We start from the raw sequence: 19,055 nt of genomic DNA, 5'->3' as shown, positions 1-19,055 counted from the left end.
AATTTGGAATGATTTATGCATTTCAAATTTTGAAGGTATTCAATTATTAAATTGAAAAATATTCCAATAAAAAAAATATTATTATTATTATTATTATTAAATAAAAAATATTTTTATTGGAAATATTTACGAAATGATGTCAAAAAAATTTTTTTCTCTAAACTCTAATTATAAATATTTCAGAAATGTCAAAAGTTCTCTGCATTCGTTATTCAAATAGAGCTCAACTTACATTACTTTTTGATGTAATTCAACAATTACAAAGAACAAAATATCGACAAGTTTTAGTGAATTATTTGCTTTATAAAGTAATTCCATATGTGAAAAATTGTTTAGAACCAGCTAGCAAGGAATTTATAGAAGCCTATAAAATGTCTTTTACAATCATTCAAATTCTAAATCCAAAAGTTCCCGTTCTTGTGAAAACGGATAATTAAAATTTTTCTTTTTATTTCCAAATATTTTGTGTTTGAAAAAGTATTTTTTGTAATTTGAAATAATTTTTTTTTTACTTTTTTCAAATTAATTAAATTTTCTTTTTTTTAAATCTTCAATGCGTCTACGCTTCCATAGTGATTTGATTGATCTAACAATATTCTACACACGACAACTTTGTATTTCATTAGTGAAACATATTAAACAACTATTTGTGATTTTATATATCCAATTAGAAGAAATAAATCTTATTTTTTTATAAACATTTATTGAAATTTTTAATTCTTTAATTTAATAAATAAATAAATTATTTATTGTTAATTTAATAAATTATTTATAGTTGATTTAATAAATTATTTTTAAAAAAAATTTTTTTTAATAAAATGGAACCAATACAGTATTGTTATGAGAAAAAAAGGTGTCAATTTGGAAAGAGATGTAATTTTTCCGAACAAGATAAAATGGAAGTTGATATTAAATCAGATGCAACTTTGGGACAAAATTATATTCGAATGGATCCCATAACTGAGGGTACACAGGATGGTAAAATTTTCGCTATTCATGAGGTTTGTTTTTCATTATTATTCAAATTTAATGGAAGGAATCTGTGAAATTTCAACTTAATGAAATTAATCATATTTTCGGGATATCAATTTTCTTCTTGACAATATTTTTAGTATTTAAAATTATAATAATATATTAAAAAAATTAAAAAACAAAAAATTTGTCAATAATTTTAAAAATAAAACTCGAAAAATTAAAATTTGAATTTCTCTTCTAATTTCTATTATTTTTCATTGCTGATTTATTTTTATAAGCTTTTTTTCATGATTCTGAATAATCAATTGTATGGATTTTGAAAAATTGTGCACACAAAAAATAAATAATTTATTCAATATACTTTTTTATTTTTTATCGCTGTAGTAATTTAAAAAAAAAAAAATATGGACCAAAAAAATGATTTCGTTTATTTAAATATTCTGAATTTTAGACACAATAAATTATTATAATTTTAAATTATTAAAAAAAAATAGTTTTTTTTGTTAATAATTTAAAAAATTATTTTTATTATTTTAAAATAACATATTTTATTTGTTCTTTTGTTTTATGAATCCTCATGATAAATATTATATAAAACATAATTTATTGAAAATATTATAGATTTTCAATATTTTGTATATAATATTTCATAATATTAATTATTTGATATTATTAATTATAATTTATAATATTACCTAATTATATTTTTTAATATATTTTTAAAGATATTTCATTATTTATTATTATATAAGTACGATATTTAATGTTTTAAATTAATTTACAGATAAACACAACAACTGCCACTTTTAAAGAAAATGGAATGCATCATGTTGAAGGTGGATGGCCAAAGGACATCAATATGCATGATTTAGAACAGACTGTCCGTTATAGACGTAAAATAGAAAAAGATGAATTATATATTCATACAATGCTACAAATGCTGCCAGTAATTTTATTAAATTTACATAAAATATAAAAAAAAAATTTCCATATATAGCAGAATTTTTATTTTATAGCAATTTTAACAGTATTGTAAATAATAGCTTTTTTTTTTTGTTTCAAAATTTAAATATTCAATCATTTTGCACTATAATAATTTTTTTTAATAAATAAATTTAATCTATTTAATAAATTATTAATAAATTAAATAGTTTAATTTTTTAATAATTTTTTTTAGATAATTACTATAATTAAATATAATTTTGAATAATAATATAATAATATTTTTTTCACAGACCGTGGAACTTTGTACTTTACAAAATAATGCCTGCAATATTTATGAACAATATTTTAACAATAGTGAATCAACTCCTCTCATTCAAAAACCATTTTCACGAACTGTCAATGTTTATCGTGATCCACTTCCAATGAAGAGACCAATCACTCATCTTTCTTGGTCACCAGATCAAGGAAATCGAATAGCCGTTAGCTATTGTAATATGACTTTTAAAAAGTCTTCCACTTATAGTGCCATATCTTATATCTGGGATGTTGGTTAGTTTTTAAATTAAAAAAAAAATTAACTTACCAGACGTTTAGAATACCACTTTTCTAAAAAAAATATTCGTTTTCTTTTTTATATTTTTAGTTTTATAATCAAAATTTCAACAAATTTTTTTATTGCATGATTTTCAAATAAATAATACAATTTCCATCAAATTATCAAAAATCGATTTACAAAAAGGAACAAAATAATGACAATTCGATTAATTAAAGAATCAATTAAAAGTAAATTAAAATGGAAAATTTGATCAAATAAAAATTTTATCAACTTTTAAATCAGTTGCTTTAATGAAAAATTTCATCAACGAAAAATTCAGTATAATGAAAATTCTATATAAAATAATAATTTGATTAAAAATGCAAATTCAGTCAATCGTAAATTTTGTCAAATTAAAATTTAGTTAAATAAAAACAAAATTTGATTAAAATTAAATTCAGTTTAATATGTAAATTTATGATCAAATAAAAATTCTATCAACTTCTAAATAATTATATGCAAAATAAAATTTTTCAAAAGAAAATTCAATGGATGGCAAATACCTATAGAAAAATAAAAAAAATTGTGTAAAATAAAAATTCGTTAAATATAAAATTTCGTCAAATAATAATACACATTAAAATTGTACCAAAAAAAAAAAAATTCGTTTAATAGAAAATTCCATTCAATAACAATTCGGTAAAATAAAAATTAGATTGAAGAAAAATTCGATGAACTAAAAATTCTGTATAATAACAATTTGATTAAAAATGAGAAAATAAAAATTCGATAAAACTCAAATTTTGTCAAATTAAAATTTGGATAAATATAAAAGTCAATGATAAAAATTTGATCAAAAGTTATTTCAATTATATATAATAAATAAATTAATTAATTAGTAAATAAACAATAAATATGCATAATTATCAAATTTAATAAAAATAAATTTTCATGATTTTTTAACAAAAAATTCCATGACATTTTCTTGAATTACATAGAAATTATTAAAATAAAATTTCGGGAGAATTCCAAGTTTTTCAAAATATATTTTTCTTTTTTAGAAATTCTTTTTAAATTAGAATTTGTAAAATTAAATTTTTCTATATTATATACTTAAAAATAAATTTTTGTCACAAAATCAATGTATATATATATTTTGAAACTATTTCAGAAAATCCAAATAAACCGTGCATGGAATTAAAACCATTTTCTCCAATGGTAACATTAGAATATAATCCTAAGGACAGTAATGTTCTAATAAGTGGATTAATGACTGGACAAATTGCTGTCTGGGACGTAAGAAGAGCTTCTGAACCGACTGACATAAGTTTAATTGAAAATAGTCACAGAGATCCTTGTCATAAAGTTTTATGGATAAATTCAAAAACTGCAACAGAATTTTTTAGTGCTTCAAAAGATGGACAAGTATTATTAATTTTAATAATTTTTTTCAAAATTATATAATAATAAAATACTTGGTCTGACCTTCTGTCCTAACTTGAAGTTGACCTTTTCTGATTTCACGTGTTTTTTTTGAACAGTAATCTTATGACGTGTCAAATTTTGACAATTCTTTTTCTCATTTTTGCCAAAGTTGTATAATTGTGTTTCCAAATTATAGAATAAGTTTCTTTAAAATTCCAAATTCGAAAATTCAATTCACGAAGCTGAAGTACACAACGTTTAGCAACGAAATTTTTTTTAAAGTTGTATATTGATTCAAAAATTGTATACACATACAAAAAATTTATGATGAGAAAAAAGATGCGCCAAGAAATTTCGTACAAGATAGTAATTTGAAAAAAATTTATTTTTAAAAATTAATTTTTAAGGTACCAGGGGCCAACGATTACCTATTAAATATTAGTTATAAAAACACAGGCCTCGAATCAACTTAAAGACACAAAAAAGTCGTTTTAGTCGATTTATATTACAAAAAAAATTGGATTTGTTTTTTATTTTAACAAAAATATTTTACAGATTTTTAAATAAAAATCTTTTTTTAATAATAATCCTTTTCGAAGGGTTAAAGTTGAAATTTTTAGAAATAATTAAATTTCAAAAGATATTGTTAATTTTCAAACAATTATTAAATTTTACAGAACTAAAAATAATTTATCAAACAATTTTTGGAAAACATTTTTTAAATTTAATTGAATTTTCAAAGATTTAAATTTGAGATTTTTGAAATTAATTAAACTTTAAGTGTTTTGTAATTAAAATTTTAGATGATTTCACTAAAAATTTATTAGAAAATGCGGATAAAATACAATAATTTGAAAATCATTTTTAATTGAAAAATGGCTTCAGATAGTTGAATTTTCAAAGAATATTATTAAAATAGTTAAAAATAATTGAATTTCCTTAGAATTATAATTGAAATTATTAAATTTCAAAAAAAAAAATTTCGATGGAAAATTTTAGAAATTATTAAATTTTAGATGCTTTTAAATTCAAATTATTGAAAATTCAATTAATTTTGAATTCAAATTTTTGAGAATAATTAAATTTTATTTGATTTTAAATTTGGAAAATAATTGAATTGAAAACTTTGGGAAATAATTGAATTTTAATTGATATTTTGGATAATAATTTAATTTAAGTTCATTTTTGATTGAAAATTTGGATAATTAATTTTGAATAGAAATTTTAGAAAATAATTGAATTTTATTTCATTTTAAATTGAAAACTTGGTAAATAATTAAATTTTAAATTGAAAATTGTGGATAATTATTGGATTTTTAATTTACATTGAATTAAAATTTCGGGTAATAATTGAATTTTAGTTTATTTTGAATTGAAATTTTTTAAAAATAATTCAATTTGAATGTGATATTTTTTTTTTAAATTATAAACAATTGTTAAATTTCATAAAAATTTTAATTGAAAAATAATTTTGATATAATTAAATTTGTGATGTATTTCATTAAAATTACTAAAAATAATTAATTTAGTGAAGAATCATTTTAGCTCAAAATTTGTTAAATAATTGAATTGAAGAAGATCTACATTTTATACTAAAAAAATGTATTTTATTTACATTTTTTTTCAAATGTAAAAAAAAATGTCGTATTTTATTAAAATAAGTCGATAAAAGTCGTATTTTTGAAAAAAGTCGTATAATCCAAGGTCTGTAAATATATAATTTTCATTATTATTATTTAATATGTAATAATATTCTAATAAATTAAATTATTATTGATAATATTAATCTTTAATTTCTTTATAACAAACAATTAAACACTCAATTTGGCCCGCTTGCGCGCGTTTTTTTTTGTTAGTAATTTAATAATCTTTATGAGAAAAAGTTATTAACGTAATGTAATAATAATAATAATAATAATAATAATTATTATTATTATTATTATTTATTATAAAATAATTTTAAAAAATTAATAATAAAAATTATTATTATTATTATTATATTATTATTATTTTTATTATTATTAATTTTTTGAAATTATTTTTGAAAATAATTAAAAATAATCACAGGTTAAATGGTGGGATACAAGAAAACTTCAGAGTCCAATAGAAACTTTAGTGATGGATTTAGTAAAACCAGAAGAACAAAATATCGATAGAGCAATTGGAATTTCAAATTTACAATTTGAACCTTCTCTTGGAACACGATTTATGTGTGGATTAGAAAATGGTGATAATAATATAATAAATAAATATAATATTTTATTGTGTTGAATTAAAAATTATTCGTATTTTTATTTAACTGAATTTTATAAAGTAAATTTTATAATGAACCTAATTTTATTATCTGCTATAAAAAAAATTCAATTCAATATAGAAATTATAATATATGAAAATTTTCGGCTCATTATAAAATCTATACTTTATAAAATTCTGCTAAGTAAATAAAAAAAAAAAAAAATTTTCGATATTTTTTTAAATCAACAACACAAAAATTCCGTCAGGTCTAAAAATGTAGAAAATATTTATTCAATACCAATTTTTAATTCTATCTATAGGTATTGTAATATCGGGAAATAGAAAAGGTAAAACTCCTCTAGAAAAAATTGCAACTCGTTTTAAAGCTCATTATGGTCCTGTCATTAGTGTCGAAAGAAATCCAACTTTTGTGAAAAATTTTCTAACAGTGGGCGATTGGACTGCAAGAATTTGGTCAGAAGACTGCAGAGAGTCATGTATTGTTTGGACACCGTGAGTTGGCTACTTTAATTAAATTTCAGTATTTTTATTATTTAAAAAAAAAATTTTTTATTACTATTTTTATTATTATTTATTATTATTATTATTATTGTTATTATTATTATTGTCATTATTATTATTAGTTAATATATGTATTTTTTCAAAATGAAATAAAATTATTTGCTTCATATTTGCGAGAATAATTTTTTTCTTTTTCAGAGGACATAAAGATCTTTTAACAGGTGGTGTTTGGAGTACAACTCGATTTTCGGTATTTTTCATCACAAAAGTTGATGGAACTTTGGATGTTTGGGATTTAATAGTTCAACAAGATTCTCCAGTTCTAAGCGTTAAGGTCAATTTTTATTTTTTTTTTTTTCTAAATAGGCAGACATTTTTTGAAAATTTAATAAAATTATATACAAAATAGGTTTGTGATGATATTTTGACGAGTATTAGACCTCACGAGCAAGGTCAATTGGTTGCAGTTTCAAGCAAAAATGGAATGACATATTTAATTGAATTTTCTGATGTTCTAACTACAAATCAAAAGAATGATAAACTTCTACTTACTGCTGTAAGGATTTCCAAAAATTAATAATATTAATATCCATTTTTTTTTTGTTTGTTTAAATACAAAGTGTAAATTAATAAAAAAAAATTTTTTTTTTAGCTTTTGGACAGAGAGACAAGAAGAGAAAAAGTTATAGAGGCAAAAAATAGAGAACAAAGACTAAAAATGAAGACAATAAGACCAGATTTGGCTAATGAGTCACATGAAACTAATAAATGTGAAATTCAAGAATCAAATAAAGATTCTCATATAATTCAATGTGAACAAGATTATGAAAATGCCATTCAAGCGGTATCTAATTTTATTTTTTCATTTTAATAAAAAATTATACATTTTTATACATTTTTAAAAATTAGAATTAAAAAAATATTTTGCAAAAAATTAATATAAAATTTTGAATTTGTAATTTAAACTAAAAAAATTCTTTTTAAATTAAAATTAAGAATTTTTTTTAAATAAAAATTTTCATAGAGATTAAAAAAATTATAAATTAAATCAAATAATTAAAATATAATTTTTTTTTAAAGGAAATAGCTCGACAAATATCTGCTGAAAATGCTGAGGTAAATAACAATAATTTACAAAATGGACCAACAATTAATTGAAATAAAAAAAAAATTTCTACCTATAAATTTAAATTAATTTTAAACTTTGTATTTAGTAGAAAACATTTTAAATAAAAAAGTAAAATTCAATTTTTCTCATAATACAATTATTTTCCATTATGAAATAAAATTTCTCCACAATTAACGCTTAAAAAAAAATAATAATAATTTGTTTTCTGCGGGTAAAAAAATATCTGACAAACAGTAGAAGAAAGTTATTTTAGTTATATATATAAACACAAACCGTTACTTTGACGGTTGCAAAAATGAAAGTTTTAAATAAATTTAAATATTAGTTATAAACAAAACTCTAGAGAAGCATCAATTTTATTACAAGCTCAACAAAAATGGATTTCCATCAACTAATATATAAAATCAAATTTTAATTCAAAATAATAATTAAATAAAAGGATTGAAACAAAATTAACTAGGTTAGTTATTTTCTAACTTTATTGTAAATTATTCATTTTCTTTTAACATAAAATTTTATATTTAATTATTCTTTTTTTTATAAATTTATTTTTATTTTTTTTATTATATTGGGGGAAATTTGAAATTGAAAATTTTTAATCATATTTTATATTTATTAAAAAAAAAAAAAAAAATTACAAAACTTTTATGAAACAAAGTTTTGTAAATATTGACAAAACAATATTGAAAGTGTTTGTAAACATTATTAAAAATTAAAATTCTTTCTTTAAATGTAAGACAAACTTAAATAATCGGTTATAAAATGAATGAAACTATAGTGACTAATATAGAAACAAAACTCCAAGTCGTCAATCGATCGATATTCAAGGCGATTACCTATGCGAGTGTAACAACAACGTGCAAAGGGGTCGGAAACGTTAGTGAAACGCAGTAAAGAACACCTGTCTAGTTTTCTTTTAACTTCCAACAGTACATGACATGTGAGCACATAGTGAAAATTTAAAAAAAAAATACATTTTCCAATTTTTTTAGAAAAAAAAAAAAATATTAAATTTTTTCAAATAGAAAAAAAAACTAGGGTAATTCATTGATTTTTCCACTTTTATGAAAATCGTTTTTAAATTTTAATTTTCAACAAATAACGAATTGACTAAAAAAAAAGTTTGTTTTTATTTTTCAAAATTTATAATTCGTGCAAAAAAAATAAAATTGAAATTTTATGAAAATATTTAAAAATATGGAGTTTTAGTGGAAATTTTCTTTTCCTTGAAAAAACAATTTTCAGGAATAATTATTGTACAATTTCTATTCTCAGAAAAAGTTTGTTGTATATTTTTTTTACCTATCGACGTTTCTTATGGAAATAACTCTCATTTACTAATACATTTGCATTGCATATGTTTCCTGATTTCAATTTCAATTTTCCCCTAACAGTAATTTTACAAATTCTCAAAAAAAAAAAAAAAAATTAAATTTTTTAGTTTAGATTTTAAAAATGGAAGATAGAACAGAATTGAGTAGAAGATTGAAAGCACGAAGAAATGAACAAATGATGAGAAGTCGAACACCAAAAAGTATTGTCAAAAAATCGGAAGAAAAATTGGATGATCAAAATGATTCTGATTTACAGAGAGCATTATTTAAAGATAATCGATATTCGCGAAGAATTTCAATAAGTGAAAAAAGTCCAAAATCATCAGTTAATGAGAATAATATTGAAAGTGCCGTGGACATAGAGCCATTGATGGATTTGAATAATTTTCAAAAATTGGGTAAAGAAATTGTTCGTCCTGCACGACCGTCATTAAAACGAACAATAAATGTTCAATCATTGGATATTGAGTCTGCCGAAGATTCATCATTAAAAACAGAATCAATGAATGTTGTTGTCGACGTTCATTGTGAAAATGAAGTTAGACCACGAAGTTCTCGAAGAAATTCCCAAAAATCACTTTCACCATTTCGAAAAACTGCATTTATTAATACAGAAGAAAATGCAGAGAAAAATCAAAATGACAACATTTTTAATAAATCGTTCAAGAAACAAGAATTTAAGTCCGAACAAAGTAACAGGAATTCAGGTGAAAAAAAAAAATTTATTCAATATTAAAATTTTCGTGTAAAAAAAAAACGCTGGGTATTTTTTTTTATTAAAGTCATTAAAATTCAGAAAGAAAATTAATTTTTAATTATTATATTATATTGTGGACATTTTTCTGAAGAGTTTCTATTCAATAAAAAATTTTTTTTTGCTGGAGTTACAAAAATTTTAAATCGTGGTTAAAAAAAACAAAATTTCTTTATTTATAAAATATAAATTAATAAAAAAAAATCATTTTCATTAAAAAAAAAAAATAAAAAATGTAAAATATAATTTCTCATTGTTATTTTTTTTTTTTTTGAAGATCGAATACAAGAACTCATAGAATTACCATCAAAGCTTCAATCGCAAGATGTTCGTTCTAAAAAAGCAACAATAGATTTGACAAGAGATGAGAAATTGGCAAAAAAAAATAATCGAGGAAAAAAAGATGAAAACAAATCTTCTGAATCTTCTGCACAAGGACCACGACCACGAAAACGTTGGTCGATATTGGAAACAATTTATTTGTCCGATGATGTTAAAAAAGGAAAAAAACCATGGTCAGAGGAAGTTACATCCGATGCTTTTTGGCAAGAACAAGCAAAATGTTCATGGGATACTTCATCAGGAAAAGAAGATACACCAAAAAATTCATCTCGCAAAACTCTCACAAAGGTATAATTTTCAGTTATAAATATTATTTTTTTTCATTCTGATAAAACAATATACGAAAATAATAAAAAAAAAAAATAATAAAATTGTTCATTTTTGTTTATTTTATTATTTTTTTAATTTTATTGTTTTCGTATATGATGTATTCGACGCCAAAGTATAAGTCCATCTTCCATGAATTTTTTCAAATTTTTTTAGCTAGCCGTTTTCGAGTTATGGAATTTTGAAATTTGAGGAATTTTCATGTCTTTTAATTTTTTAATAGTGATAACTTTCTTTAAAATGCATCAATTTTAAAAGTCTTTTTTCTCAAAATGTGTGTTTTTAAACGAACTTTTCAAAAAAAAATCGAAAATTATTTTGATAGTAATAATTTGTTAATAATAATTTAATAATAATAATAATAATAATAATAATATAAATAATTTAATAATAATTATATAATAATAAAATGCTTGGTCTGTCCTTCTGTCCTAACTTAAAGTTGGCCTTTTCTGATTTCACGTGTTTTTTTGAATAGTAATCTTATGAGGTGTCAAATTTTGACAATTCTTTTTCTCATTTTTGCCAAAGTTGTATAATTGTGTTTCCAAATTTCGGAATAAGTTTCTTTAAAATTCCAAATTCGAAAATTCAATTCACGAAGCTGAAGTACACAACGTTTACCAACGAAATTTTTTTTAAACTTGTATATTGATTCAAAAATTGTATACAAATACAAAAAATTTATGATGAGAAAAAAGATGCGCCAGGAAATTTCGTACAAGATAGTAATTTGAAAAGAATTTATTTTCAAAAATTAATTTTTAAGGTATCAGGAGCCAACGATTACCTATTAAATATCAATTATAAAAACACAGGCCTCGAATCAACTTAAAGACACAAAAAGTCGTTTTAGTCGATTTATATTCCAAAAAAAATTGGATTTGTTTTTTATTTTACAGATTTTTAAATAAAAATTATTTTTTTTAATAATAATCCTTTTCGAAGGGTTAAAGTTGAAATTTTTAGAAATAATTAAATTTCAAAAGATATTGTTAATTTTCAAACAATTATTAAATTTTACAGAAATATAAATAATTGATCAAACAATTTTTGGAAAACATTTTTTAAATTTAATTGAATTTTCAAAGATTTAAAATTGAGATTTTTGAAATTAATTGAAACTTTAAGTGTTTTGTAATTAAAATTTTAGATGATTTCACTAAAAATTTATAAGAAAATGCGGACAAAATACAATAATTTGAAAATCATTTTTAATTGAAAAATGGTTTTAGATAGTTGAATTTTCAAAGAATATTATTAAAATAGTTAAAAATAATTGAATTTCCTTAGAGTTATAATTGAAATTACTAAATTTAAAAAAAAAAATTGTCGATGGAAAATTTTAGAAATAATTAAATTTTAAATGCTTTTAAATTCAAATTATTAAAAATTCAAATTTTTGAGAATAATTAAATTTTTTTGATTTTAATTTGAAAATTTTTGGGAAATAATTGAATTTTAATTGAAATTTTGGATAATAGTTTAATTGAAGTTCATTTTTGATTGAAAATTTGGATAATTAATTTTGAATAGAAATTTTAGAAAATAATTGAATTTTATTTCATTTTAAATTGAAAACTTGGTAAATAATTAAATTTTAAATTGAAAATTTTGGATAATTATTGGATTTTTAATTGATATTGAATTAAAATTTCGGGTAATAATTGAATTTTAGTTTATTTTGAATTGAAATTTTTAAAAAATAATTCAATTTTATTGTGATATATATATTTTTTTAAATTATAAACAATTGTTAAATTTCATAAAAATTTTAATTGAAAAATAATTTTGATATAATTGAATTTGTGATGTATTTCATTAAAATTATTAAAAATAATTAATTTAGTGAAGAATCATTTTAGTTCAAAATTTGTTAAATAATTGAATTGAAGAAGATCTGAAGAAGATCTACATTTTATACTAAAAAATGTATTTCATGTACATTTTTTTTCAAATGTAAAAAAAAAATTGTCGCATTTTATTAAAATAAGTCGATAAAAGTCGTATTTTTGAAAAAAGTCGGAAAAAGTCGTATAATCCGAGGCCTGTAAACATATAATTTTCATTATTATTATTTAATCTGTAATAATATTCTAATAAATTAAATATTATTATTGATAATATTAATCTTTAATTTTTTTATATCAAACAATTAAATACTCAATTTGGCGCGCTTGCGCGCGTTTAATTTTGCTAGTTTGATAATAATATCGATTAAAAAAAAATATCGATTTTTTTTGAAAAGTACGTTAAAAAACACAATTGGAAAAAAGACTTTTAAAATTGATGCATTTTTAAGAAAGTTAAGAGCATTCAAAAATTAAAAATCATGAAAATTCTCCAATTTTCAAAATTCCATAAATCGAAAACGGCTTGTTAAAAAAATTTGGAAAAAATTCATGTATGCTAGTTTCAATTAGTATTAAAGGAAAAAAATTTTCAAAAAAATCGGAGATGCAATTGCAGATGGCAATACACTTTGGCGTGGAATACATAATATATTAATTTATTCTATAATTTTTGTATATTTTGTCTTTTGTATTATTTTTGTATTTTATTTATTTTGCTACTCTCCTTTTATATAATTTCGTTTTTAAAAATTTGTAGTCTTGTTCTATTTTGTTACATTCTTTAAATTTGTCTTTATTTTAATATTTTCTATTTCATTGTTAATTTATTTTTTTGTTTGTTGATTTTGATTAATTTGTATAATTAAAAAAATTTTATTTATTGTTTGCCTCACTGAAGAGAAAATCAGTTGTTATTTCGAAACGTTGGAGGAAATTTTATTAAAAATCAATTTGTCCGAATTTTATCATTTTGTTACATAATAATATTCTAATAAATATTCTATTAAAATTTTGATAATTTGTTATTATTTTTTTGATTTTTAATATCTAAAAAAAAATTTTTTTTTAAGAAGGAGCAGATTAAAAAACCAGTACCAGCACCTCGTTCAAAAAGTCAAAAATCGATTACAGCTTCTAATATGGCTTTTGACAATGAAGCATTTTCATCAGAACACGAGGAGGTTCTACGAATCGAGACAAATCCAGAGAATAGAAAAATAAAAATGAGTTTAGAAACAGTCGGTGTAAAAATAGGTAAATATAAATTTTTAATTAGTAAATTATTTTTATAAATAATAATTTATATTTCACTTTTATAAAATTTCATCTTTAGATGAAAAATCATTATCAAAAAGACCTAAAAGTGCATCAAAGTCAATTAATCGAAAAACAGAAAGATGTTCATCGGAAAAATCAGAGAGTTCTGATTTCGATTCAGATGATCGTTGTTTACGCCGACGAAGTAGAACACCGGAAAAAAAATTAATTCCCAATAATTCAGAAGATGAACCATCATCATCATCAATTTTAAGGAAAAATAGTTTCACAATAACAAAAGTAATTCGAGATTCAAAACAACGTCGAAAGAGTGGCAGCGAGGACACATCAAACATGGACAATGAATCCAGTATTTCGCAAACTAGTAAACGAAATATAAAAAGTCGTCGGAATTCTGAGGAGATTTCATCTGACGTTGAAAATTCTCAGAAATCCTCATCTAAACATAAAATGCAAATAATACATTCAAAATATTCTGGTCAGGAAACATCGTTGTCAACAAACGAAGAGAGCGATATCGACCAGGATCAAGTAAATCAATCAACTCTGAAAAAAATGGCAAAAATTAATAAAAAAAATCATAAAATCTCCCATGATGAAAGAAATAATCAAATTGAAAATATCAATGATAAACGACAAATTGAGAAGAGAAAAAAAAGTGAATCATGTAGAAGTAGAACGAGTTCTTCCACTAGGGGAAGAGAATTTTTAGGTGAAGAAATGGGGCGAAAGAAAAAAAAGAAAAAGAAAAAAAAGAAAGATGAACAAAAAGAAATTAAATTTATATCAATTATTATTCATGGTACTGATGTTTTAGAAATTGATTATATTACAAGGCATCCAATGGTGAAGGTTCATATTGTCAATGCAAATACGGGAAATTATTTAAAAAATATTGAGAATATGGAAAAAAATGAAAAATCATATTTACAACCTGTAATAACGGGAAAATTTGATATTAAAGAACACAGATCAATTAAGCCAATATGGGAGGAAGAATTAATATTTGAACATGATTTTGATGATATATTAAAAACTGAAGATGAGCAAGTGTTAATTTTTTTCGAAATTCTTGATCTTTTATCTTTCTCTGAAGCTAGTTTAAATTATAATCAATACGGTAAGAGCTTTATAAGTTTCAGTAAAATTAAATATTCACACTATTTACAACTAAATTTTTTCAAAAATTTTATTTTTTTAATTTATTAATAATAAAATAAATTCTCCATTTTTTTTTCAAAAGGAAGCGAAGGTTGCTGGCACAAAATCGCCTGGGCATTTTTGAGACCAGTTGGAACTGTTGGACTATTGCATATTAATAAAAAAGTTAGACTCCAATTATTTAGACCGCGAAGAAGTATTAAAAAATTAGAAAGAAAACAATGCGAGGTATGTTATATTTTCTATTCAAAGAAAATGAAAAAATCATTTTAATCGCATTATATTAATTAATTAAATTAATTCATCAATAAAATTAATTCTTAGATAAAATTTCAATTCAGTAAAAAACGAATATTAAAAAAAGAAATTTTGCAGTTCTTTCATTTTTAAAAAAAGGTTTTAATTCTGATTTATGAAAATAATTTTAATTCAGATTTTCGGCAAAAGTTTTGAAGATGAAATCAAAAAAATTCAAAATTAATCAAAATAAAAAATTTTTGAATTAGAATAATTATTAAAATTTAAACTCATTTTCAAATATTCAGTCAAATAATTAATAAAATAATTGGATTTATATCAAAGTTGCAAAAAAAAGTCGATATTTTTCATTTTTATTAAATTTAATTAGTTAATAATAAATATTTTATTATGTAACTAGCAAAATTAAACGCGCGCAAGCGCGCCAAATTTAGTATTTAGTTTTCAATTTAAAATCAAATAAAATTTAATTATTCTCAAAAATTTAAATTCAGAATTAGAATTTTCAATAATTTGAATTTAAAAGCATCTAAAATTTAATTATTTCTAAAATTTTCCATCGAAAATTTTTTTTTTAAATTTAATAATTTCCATTATAACTCTAAGGAAATTCAATTATTTTTAACTATTTTAATAATATTCTTTGAAAATTCAACTATCTGAAGCCATTTTTCAATTAAAAATGATTTTCAAATTATTGTATTTTGTCCGCATTTTCTAATAAATTTTTAGTGAAATCATCTAAAATTTTAATTACAAAACACTTAAAGTTTCAATTAATTTCAAAAATCTCAATTTTAAATCTTTGAAAATTCAATTAAATTTAAAAAATGTTTTCCAAAAATTGTTTGATAAATTATTTTTATTTCTGTAAAATTTAATAATTGTTTGATAATTAATAATATCTTTTGAAATTTAATTATTTCTAAAAATTTCAACTTTAACCCTTCGAAAAGGATTATTATTAAAAAAAAATTTTTTATTTAAAAATCTGTAAAATATTTTTGTTAAAATAAAAAACAAATCCACTTTTTTTTGGAATATAAATCGACTAAAACGACTTTTTGTGTCTTTAAGTTGATTCGAGGCCTGTGTTTTTATAATTAATATTTAATAGGTATTCGTTGGCCCCTGGTACCTTAAAAATTAATTTTTAAAAATAAATTTTTTTCAAATTACTATCTTGTACAAAATTTCCTGGCGCATCTTTTTCTTATCATAAATTTTTTGTATTTGTATACAATTTTTGAATCGATATACAACTTTAAAAAAAATTTCGTTGGTAAACGTTGTGTACTTCAGCTTCGTGAATTGAATTTTTGAATTTGGAATTTTAAAGAAACTTATTTCGAAATTTGGAAACACAATTATACAACTTTGGCAAAAATGAGAAAAAGAATTGTCAAAATTTGACACGTCATAAGATTACTATTCAAAAAAACACATGAAATCAGAAAAGGCCAACTTCAAGTTAGGACAGAAGGACAGACCAAGCATTTTATTATTATATAATTAAATTAATTCATCAATAAATTTAATTTTTAAATAAAATTTCAATTCAGTAAAAAATATTAAAAAAAGAAAATTTTGCATTTCTTCCATTTTTAAAAAAGGTTTTAATTCTGATTTATGAAAATCATTTTAATTCAGATTTTCGGCAAAAGTTTTAAAGATGAAATAAAACAAAAAAAAAATTCAAAATTACAAATTTTTGAGTTAAAATAATTATCAAAATTTAAACTCATTTTTAAATATTCAGTCAAATAATTAATAAAATAATTGAAATTATATCAAAGTTGAAAAAAAAGTCGATATTTTTCATTTTTATTAAATTTAATTAGTTAATATAAATATTTTATTATGTAATTAAATATTTACATTATTTGAAGGAGTCTAGTTATTTTTTTACCATATTACAGAAATTTAATTCCAATTTTAAAACAAAAAAAATTCGATTCCAATCTAGAAAAAAAAGTCGATTAGTCGTATTTAAAAATAAATTAAAAAAAAAGTTTTTTACCTAAACCTATGAGCCTGACTGTAATTTTTATTCTTTTACAGGTTTACGCTTGGTGGAAATCGAAGAAACGTGAAAAATATCCAAGTAGTCTTTACGTGACAGTATCAGCAGTGGATCCACCAATAATTGAACCTGTTTATTATGAACAATTAACATTAAATGAATTATCCGATATTCACAGTGATATTCCAAAATCACCACAAAAAATTTCCGATGAAATAAGTCTTCCAAAATGGTCGAGGCTAACTGCTCAATCCTGTAAAATACCAAATAAATTATTATTTCAAAGTGAATTATTTGACAATGGCTCATTCTATTTAGCCTTCAGTAATGATGGCAAATTTTTAGCATGTACAGCGTCTGAAGAATATGAATTTCCCATTATTGTTTACAAGGTAGTGTTTAGAAAATAGTTTCTTTTTTCCAATTTAATAAATTAAAAGTAAATTTAAAATTTAAATGACAGTTAAATACGTGCTGATTAGAATATTTTATTTTAGGTGGATGAGAAAAAAATTAATGTCAAATTTAGTGGACATAAAAATTTTGTCTATTCATTAAATTGGTCGCAGGATGATCGTTATTTACTATCAGTGTCTTCAGATCAAACTGCTCGTTTATGGGACGTTAATGAAAAAATAGTTCAACACATTCAAGTTAGTCTTTTTTTATTTACAATAATATATATATATATATATATATATATATATAAATTAATAAATAAGAAATTTCGTTAGTAAATTTATTTGCATTCATTTCTTTAAGTTTGGAAAATTCTAATTTTTTAAACGCATAAGTAAGTTTTAAAAATAATTTTTTACAATTTTTATTTGACAGAATTTCATTTTCTAGAATTTACTCTTTTAGCTGAATTTTCATTTTTTCGAATTATTATAAAACTGAAATTCCATTTAACCGAATTTCTATATTTCAGAATTGTTGTTTAAACGAATTTTCATTTTACCGTGTTTTTTTTTTCATTGAATTTGACAAAATTATTATTTTTTCGAATTTTCATTCTGACAGAATAGTTAATTTAAAGAATTTTTACGTATTTTACAGAAATAATTTTTGAAAAAAATTTCTTTTATAACCGAATTTATGTTTTATATCATTTTTTATATCATTTATTCGAATAAATATTTTGTAGAAAAAATTAAACGACGTAAATTTTTAAATAAAAATATTCTCTGTCATATCTTATTTATTTGGTGAAATGAAAGTTCTGTAAAATAAAAATTCAGCGTTTTAAGAATTCTGTAAAATGTAATTTCGAAAAAATGAAAAAGAATTCTTTCTGTAAAATAAAAAGTGACTCTTCTGTCTAATGAAAATTCGAGAAAATAATAATAATTCCGTCTTTAAAAATATAATTTAAAAAAGAAAAAAATACTTTAAAAGTTTGAAACTTACTGGAGTAATAATAATAATAATCTAATGAAAAATTACAATTTACAGTTATTACCACATCCATCATATGTCTATTGTGGAAAATTTGATCCAGCCAATTCATCAATAGTAATAACGGGTTGTTATGATCATATTGCAAGAGTTTGGGCAATAAACAAAAATTCCGAAACCTATGAATTAATACAAGAATTAGAAGTTCATGAAGGTTTTGTTAATTCAATTTGTTTTCAAAAAGACGGAAGTTTATTGACAGCTGACAGTGTGGGTGTGATTATTCTTTGGATTATAAAAAAAAATCGTAAAGGACCATTAAAAAAAGAATGGCAAGTGGGAAAAAAAATTAAATTAGACGAAATCGAAGGAATACCAATTAATACAATTGTTCTACATCCACGTGGTTCGAGACTTCTTGTTCATTCGAGAAATAATGGTTTAAGATTATTGGATCTCGCAACTGGCGTTGTACTACAAAAATACGAAGGTCTTGAAAATAGAAGGTAAGAGGGAAATCTCCATAAAAAAAAAAATTATTGAATACAAAATTTTATTGAA

General features: G+C 21.2%; 3 protein-coding genes across 3 annotated transcripts in view; 2 read left to right on the top strand and 1 right to left on the bottom strand.

Moving 5' to 3' along the window:
* The first annotated feature begins 436 nt into the window (after window positions 1-436).
* On the top strand, window positions 437-7,854 carry LOC127286186 (dynein axonemal intermediate chain 2). The gene is made up of 10 exons (XM_051312540.1): window positions 437-1,001; window positions 1,760-1,921; window positions 2,211-2,469; window positions 3,627-3,880; window positions 5,948-6,107; window positions 6,436-6,628; window positions 6,836-6,971; window positions 7,047-7,193; window positions 7,290-7,481; window positions 7,718-7,854. The coding sequence occupies exons 1-10, from the start codon at window positions 819-821 to the stop codon at window positions 7,793-7,795; spliced, it is 1,764 nt and encodes a 587-aa protein (XP_051168497.1). The 5' UTR covers window positions 437-818; the 3' UTR covers window positions 7,796-7,854.
* A 696-nt stretch (window positions 7,855-8,550) lies between these two features.
* Window positions 8,551-19,055, top strand: part of LOC127286080 (jouberin-like) — an 11,277-nt gene continuing 772 nt past the window's right edge. The window contains exons 1-9 of the mRNA XM_051312376.1: window positions 8,551-8,706; window positions 9,208-9,807; window positions 10,132-10,484; window positions 13,447-13,630; window positions 13,710-14,774; window positions 14,898-15,043; window positions 17,135-17,488; window positions 17,594-17,749; window positions 18,552-19,000. Coding sequence (XP_051168333.1) covers window positions 9,222-9,807; window positions 10,132-10,484; window positions 13,447-13,630; window positions 13,710-14,774; window positions 14,898-15,043; window positions 17,135-17,488; window positions 17,594-17,749; window positions 18,552-19,000 — 3,293 coding nt within the window. The 5' untranslated portion in view covers window positions 8,551-8,706; window positions 9,208-9,221. The remainder of the gene's footprint in view (window positions 8,707-9,207; window positions 9,808-10,131; window positions 10,485-13,446; window positions 13,631-13,709; window positions 14,775-14,897; window positions 15,044-17,134; window positions 17,489-17,593; window positions 17,750-18,551; window positions 19,001-19,055) is intronic.
* Window positions 17,238-19,055, bottom strand: part of LOC127286475 (programmed cell death protein 5) — a 19,683-nt gene continuing 17,865 nt past the window's right edge. The window contains exon 5 of the transcript XR_007843747.1: window positions 17,238-17,349. The gene's annotated coding sequence lies outside the window, so the exon portion shown is untranslated. The remainder of the gene's footprint in view (window positions 17,350-19,055) is intronic.

The sequence above is a fragment of the Leptopilina boulardi genome, unplaced genomic scaffold (assembly GCF_019393585.1).
Source record: "Leptopilina boulardi isolate dan_hultmark-lab unplaced genomic scaffold, ZJU_Lbou_2.1 LbouV2_121, whole genome shotgun sequence".
Classification (NCBI taxonomy): Eukaryota; Metazoa; Arthropoda; class Insecta; order Hymenoptera; family Figitidae; genus Leptopilina; species Leptopilina boulardi.
Note: the sequence above shows the minus strand (reverse complement) of the source record. Positions and strands in the feature narration are given on the sequence as shown.